The sequence below is a fragment of the Erythrolamprus reginae genome, chromosome 10, assembly GCF_031021105.1.
Source record: "Erythrolamprus reginae isolate rEryReg1 chromosome 10, rEryReg1.hap1, whole genome shotgun sequence".
In the NCBI taxonomy this organism is placed as follows: Eukaryota; Metazoa; Chordata; class Lepidosauria; order Squamata; family Dipsadidae; genus Erythrolamprus; species Erythrolamprus reginae.
Genome location: NC_091959.1, coordinates 17063293 through 17070010, shown reverse-complemented (window position 1 = coordinate 17070010; position 6718 = coordinate 17063293). Strand labels below are relative to the sequence as shown.

At 44.7% G+C, this 6718-nt stretch overlaps 1 protein-coding gene across 1 annotated transcript; it reads right to left on the bottom strand.

The window, feature by feature from the left end:
- Positions 1-945: 945 nt before the first annotated feature.
- Positions 946-5084, bottom strand: LOC139173193 (vomeronasal type-2 receptor 26-like; the record flags this gene model as incomplete). Its single annotated transcript, XM_070762791.1, has 2 exons — positions 946-1176; positions 4572-5084. Coding segments are annotated over 2 exons (744 nt in total), but the record flags the coding sequence as incomplete, so codon positions are not given.
- Between the last annotated feature and the right edge of the window lie 1634 nt (positions 5085-6718).

The window sequence follows — 6718 nt, the reverse complement described above, 5'->3', positions numbered from 1 at the left end:
AAGTTAAAGCTCAAAGGAACCACACAAAATGGCTGGTGCTACTGTAGTGAAAAACTAGTTGCCAGGACTTTTCAGAGTTAAAAAAACCTTTTTCTCTCTCTCTGACACACACACACAGAGACACATACACAAACAAACAAAAAACTCCCCAGAGAGAAGTTAGGAAAAAATTGGCTAGCTCAGCAACCTGAAAATGAATGGACTTCAACTCCCAGAATTCCACAGTCAGCACTCAGGGACCTTCCTCCTCTGGGCCTTTCCGTGCTTTAGCTGCACCTCTCACTGCCTCTAGGGGTCAGTCTGGGCTCTGGCCTTTAAATCCTAAATGGCCTCTGCAGGCAGTGAGTTGGACTACTAAAGCTGGCAAAGACCCATCTGTTGTTGTTTTTTAGGCCCATTCCCACAAGGTCAGTCTGGGCTCTGGCCTTTAAATCCTAAATGGCCTCTGCAGGCAGTGAGTTGGACTACTAAAGCTGGCAAAGACCCATCTGTTGTTGTTTTTTAGGCCCATTCCCACAAGGCCTTTTGCACCTGTTTGTTTGAAGATAAACAAACAAACAAACAAACAAACAAACAAACAAACAAACAAACAAATATAGGAACGTGCAGATGTGGTCACATGTAAAACTACATTACTCAGAGCAATTTCACTACATTTCCCCTGATAAAAATATCTTAAAGAAACCTGTTCTGGGGCTGTATCTCCTTCCCCCACCCCTGAGAGAACGAGGGAAGGAAGAAGGGAGGAAAGGCAGGTGCTTTACCTCAGGCAGCCTGGGCCCAACTTCTTCCCGCTGGGGGCTCCCAGGCGGGAATGACCACAGCCACTGCCCCCTCCCCCCACTTCAGCAGCAGAGGCTCCCTGTCAATCATGCCCAGAAGCTACTAGCGGGAAGAAATCCTCCAGGAATGGGGGCCCAGAAGGACCGCACTTTCTGGGCCCACCTAGTGCGGGGTGCTGTTGCTGCTGGCTGGAGCATTGAGATTCGGCTTCTGCACCCACAGTGGTACTTGTTGCCCAACCCTGGGGAGAGGGGTTGGGGGGGCAGCTTGGGGCTTTGGGGGGACCTGCAGGGGGGTCACCAGGGGGCCTTTCTGAGTCTCCCCTTTGGCAGAGACTCTTGGCGGGGGAATCTCGAAGATGACTGCCCCTCCCACCCCCGTGAGAAAGGAGCACTGGATTTTCCAGGGAAGGGGAGGAGGCTGGTCTGAAGAGTGAGTGATGGGTTTTGTGGTCCAGGAGATTTGTGGGAGGTTGGAATTGGAGACAGCCTTCCCCCCACCCCCCATGGGAAGGGCTCCAGACAACTTCTCAGCTTCATAGAATCTGTTCTGGTTCAGCGATTCTAAAACAAAATTACATTCCCTCCCACCCCCGTTCTTCATTCCTTGTGCTTTATAGCCTCCCTCCCTCCCCCCCCCCCGTGTATGAACTTTTTAGGAGAAGGAAGGGGAGGGAGTAGCCTCCCTCCCTCCCTCTCTCTGCTTTTCAGTCCAGAGTCCGGTTTGACTACAGCCACTCTGCGACTTTTTTTTTTTGCGGAAGGACCTTCCCTTCCACCTGCCTCGCTTCTCTGACCGACCAACAAGAAAAGGGGACTTGCAGATTTGGTCGCCCCCCCCCCCAAATTATCCCCCCACAGGTTGCTAATTGTGAGTGTGTGTGTTTGTGTGTGGCAGAGAGAGAGATGGAGAGAGAGGGAGAGTGGGAGAGGGAGAGAAAGAGAGAAAGAAAGAGAAGATGACAGTAGGTAATAACTATCAGGGGTGAAAGAAAAGCACCCCAAAGTGATCAAGGTGGGTGAGGACACTAGACCTCTGCAGACAGCTGGAAGCAACTGGCTGGACACAAGCACGCAACACACACAAAACACAAATACACAAACACCTGTTTCATTTCCCAGATGAAGATTCTGCCAAAGGAAAAGTTTCAGCATTGAATGATAAGGGGGAAGGAGAGGCCCTTCAGCCAGCGAGGACTTGGAGGTCACAGATACCCCCCAATCCAAGGGAAGCTCAATCAGGAAGAGGCAGAGAGGATCTGCAGGGATCCCTCCTAGACCAACCTGGTCCTCCCCCCCCAACCTCCCCCTCCCCTCCATTTGGCTCTCTTGGGAAAGGCGCAGCTTTGCTTTACGGGAGACAAACCCGATTTCCTTCATGGAAACACGCGTCTCTCTTGCCCAGAACATCTAAATGAACCGGCTCCTTCTAATTCTCCGCCCCTCAACCCAAGATAGGAAGGAAACACCCCCCACCCTCTTTGTGGGTCAGAAAGAAATTTTGCCTGTTTTCCCCCAGCGAAATTTTGCATATTCTAGCTGTGGAACCAGAAGTGGTACTAAAACCACTTCTATTTCTTTTTTACTTTTATTATTTTTTATTATTATCGCATCAAATAGAAAATAAAGGTAGTAAAGAAACGAGAAAAAGGGGAAGGGGCAGGGAGAAAAAAGGTGGAATATGGAGGAGAAAAAGGGAAAGGAAAGGAAAGGAGGAAGATGGAAAGGAAAGAAAAAAGAAAGGGAAAGGAAAGGAAAGGAGGAAGAGGAAAAGGAAGGGAAGGGAAAGGAAGATACCTTGCTCAGATGTTCTTGAAAGCAAATCCAGGCAAGAGCACAATGAACACGACTCAACCAACAAAACTCTTCAAGCGAAAGCATCTCCCCCCCCCATAAAAAATAATTCCATTACTCCATCTACCTAATTTAACAATCCTCTTCATTCCCCCTTCATTCATCCTCACTCACCTTGATCGCTTTGGGGTTCTTTAGTGTCTAAGCCTCACTTAGTCATGAAAATCATCTGACTCAGAGTTCTAATCCTCCCTTAGCATATGAACATCCTGGATGACTTTGGACCAATCACCAAGAGACTCCTGAGTTCCAGTCCTGCTTTAGTGCTTTTTGATTGGGAGTATGAAACTTGCAAAAAAATTCTCAGATTAATGTGGGATGCCAGAATTGGGGGTTCCTAGAATGTAAGATGGCTCAGTGTCCAATCTTCTGTGATGAGATGGAGGAAAGTGAAATTGAGGGGAAATGCCTGTTCCAGGTTGGGCAAAGTCATAAGTCTCCACCTTCTGCTTGTGGGAGAACCAGAGGTATTTGTGTGGTCACTGTGCATCTTGGACTGATCTTTATCTGATCCATCAAAGCTTTTCTTACCTCCTTAAAAAGGAAGTTGCGAAGGGATTCCATTCACTATTAGGAGCCATTTTGAGATCTAAACATTTATTCCCAATTGATCAGCAATCTGTGTGGTTGGAGAGCAGAACAGCTTCCATGGGTGCCTATTCCAGAAATCTATATGTTCCCGCCGTGGTGGGATTCAGCCAGTTCGCACCACTTCAGGAGAACTGGTTGTTAACTTTCTGAGCAGTTTGACAAAGGTTGTTAGAAGAAATCTTTAGGGCAGAGAACAAGTTTTTAAATTACTTGAATCCCACCACTGGTTCCCACCCTTATTCACCTCCTTCTTGGACCTGGATGAATAATATGCAGCATTGAACTTTTGTGATCTACTTTTAGACAGGATCAATTCAATCTCCTCCTGGGAAGAGTCTCAAGGTCCCTTTTCTCTGGACATCTTCTCCAGCCCTTCACAGACAAGACAAGCTTGGAAGTGGAGCAGATAAATTGCTTTAGGCAGAAATTGTGGAGTGGAAATTTAATAGGCCTGAAAACTGCTATTTTATTTCTCTGCTTGAAAGAAAAAAACACAGTGGAAATTTCATTACATACTTTATTTTTTAAATTTACTTTATTTTTTTTAATTTTGGTGTGAAGTACAGAAACAAAAAAATAATAATCTCAAACTGAAATCCCGAACAGCTGTTCTGTTAAACATTTTCTGTAAAGGAGATTTTATCAGAAAATAAAAAAAGAATTACATAAAAATAAAAAAAACATTTTTAACAAGAAAGAATTATATAAGAGGAATCAAGATTTCCCTTCCAAGCTGAGAACCAATCAAACATGGCATTTCACATCATTCTGGCATTCTCACGGAGAGGATCAGGCAACCAGGCTGGTGCTTGGTCCCAACAGCTTCATCCTGACCTTTTTTCCTACTCATTCTCTCTCACAAACACTTTTAGCTGCTGTCATTAGTGCTTACATTATTTTCTAAAAGCTTTCACATTCAGTAGTGTTGCTGAACAGCTAAATTGCTCTGAATTTTACATAGATCTCTTTAGCAAGATTTATTGAAAGGGGGTGGAGCAACAAGAATTCCCATCGTTCAACAATTTCCCATTCGGAAACATATAGATATGATTTTCTTTGACTTCTGCACACTATCTAAATGGAAACCAAACAAAAGTCACATTACAAATTTTTCCAATATCACAATGGTGTAATATATCATGTTTTTACATTTGTTCTGGTTGTGAGATGCTCTTTTGTATTCAGATCTGACCTCAGAAGGATAATGTAGCACTTGGGGATGAAGATGCAGACCAGCAGACCAGCACTGGAGGCCAGGATGGAGAAGACCTGAACAGCCACCATGTATTTCCCTTTGGTGCTCAGGTAGGTGGGCACAAAAGTCACCCAGACACTGCAGAAGACCAGCATGCTGAAGGTGATTAGCTTGGCTTCATTGAAGGCCCCAGGCAGATTCCTGGCCAGGAAAGCCACCATGAGGCAAATGGCAGCCAGGAAGCCCATGTAGCTGAGGGTGATGTAGAACATGACAACAGCCCCTTCGTTGCATTGCAGGATGATCTCTCCATGCTGGGAGTGGAGGTCAGAGTCAGGGAAGGGGGGAGAAATTCCCAGCCAGATGGTGCAGATCATAATTTGGATAGCAGAAGAAGAAAGGATGATAGAATTGGCCAAGCTCTTCCCCAACCATCCCTTCACTCGGTTTCCTGGTTTTGTGGCCAGGAAAGCCAGCACCACTGTGATGGTTTTGGCCAAGAGAGAAGAAACCGCAACTGAGAAGATGATGCTGAAAACCGTTTGTCGGAGAAGGCAGGTGGCTTTCCTTGGTTGACCAGTGAAGAGAGAAGAAGACAAGAAGCAAAGCAGGAGGGAGACCAGGAGGATGTAGGAGAGGTCCCGATTGTTGGCTTTGACAATGGGAGTTTCTCGGTATTTTATGAAGATGATTAAAACAAGGTCTGTGATTAAGAACAACAGTAGGGCCAAAGAGACCAGGATGATGCCCAGAAATTCTTCATAAGACAGGAAGGTTATAACTTTGGGGATACATTGGACTCTGTGCTCATTAGGATATTTATCATTCGGACACTTGGTGCATTTTTTAGTATCTAAAAAGTAAAAAGCAATATTTCTTTTATATATTTTTACATTACAAGAAATATCTTTTTTGTACAACCCCTTATTTCAGGAACATTTTCCAAGAACTATTTCTGAACTATTTCATTAAAAAGAGCCAAGAACAGTATTTTAAAAAATGTAGCTAAGTATATGAAGTTGAGGAGAGTCATAGGATGTTAATTATTCTTTTTATAATGTGTAGAATCTTCATAGGAACCTACATTATTACAGGTTCATAAGGAATCATAAAACCTTTTTAGCCAAACATCCTGAGTTCTGCCCCATGGCAGTTAATATAAGGGACTTGGAGGATGCCTAGATGCCTATATCATCTGGAAGCAATATGCAATTAAGGAGAAACTTCCTAACAGTGAGAACAATTAACCAGTGGAACAGCTGGCCTCAAGAGGTTTTGGGTTCTTCAATATTAGAGGTTTTTCAGAAGAGACTGCACAGTCACTTGTCTGAAATGGTATAGGTCCGTGATGGTAAACTATTGCATGGATGGCAGAGATGGCACTCAGAGCCCGCACTATGGGGATGCGTGCTATTGCCAACTGATCTTCTGATTTCCAGTGTACATGTCAGCCTTTGCAGGCACTGGAGCACTGGGAAGCAACCTGAAAAATAGTCCAGAAAACAGTCAAAAGATAGAGAGTTTTCAGGCCATATTTCAGACCAAAAATGATCTGAAATACTCCCTGAAAATGGCCCTCCAAAACAGCTAAAACAGGCATGAATGTCCTGGCCAGTTTGGTTCTCCATCACTGGTATAGATTCTGCCTTTTGAGGAGGGGGGGGGGCAGATTAGAAGACCTCCAAAGCTCCGTCCAGCTCTATTTTGACTGATTGATTAATCAATATGACTGGCTGAATGTTTGTGTAATGAGTTCCCCCAAAACTCTCCACAGCACCACATTATGGACCTTCTCAGTGATTCTCAAGGGGAAGCCAATATACAGTGAATTGCCAGGTCACTCAAAGGTGGACCTGAAAGACTTCATCAGGTTTAAAAGATCTCAGATGTTCCTAGAAAGGTAAACTTAGCAGCACTTATCCAAACTAAAAAGCAGAAGAGATATTTCCTCTGCTGTTAGTAAAGCTTGCCCAGTCTGCCACCACCTCCTCCCGTCTCTTCCCAACCCTCATTCAAAGTCTTTTTTATTTACTTCCTTTTAGATAAGAAATTGTGCAGGTTTAACATAAAAATCCAGGTTTGCTTCAATTTGCCTTTTAACTTGCACTTTCATGAAAATATTCTGGATGGATCCAGTTCCACAAAGCCTCCAATTTTCCTCAGTGTCACCCACCTTCCTGAGTGGAGAAGGTCCCCTCCGGACAAGGAACGCAGTCGTAGCAGCAAACTGGCTCTCCTTCTCGAGCCCTCTTGACAAATCCAGGATGACAACTTTCCACACATTTGGACTCAGGCA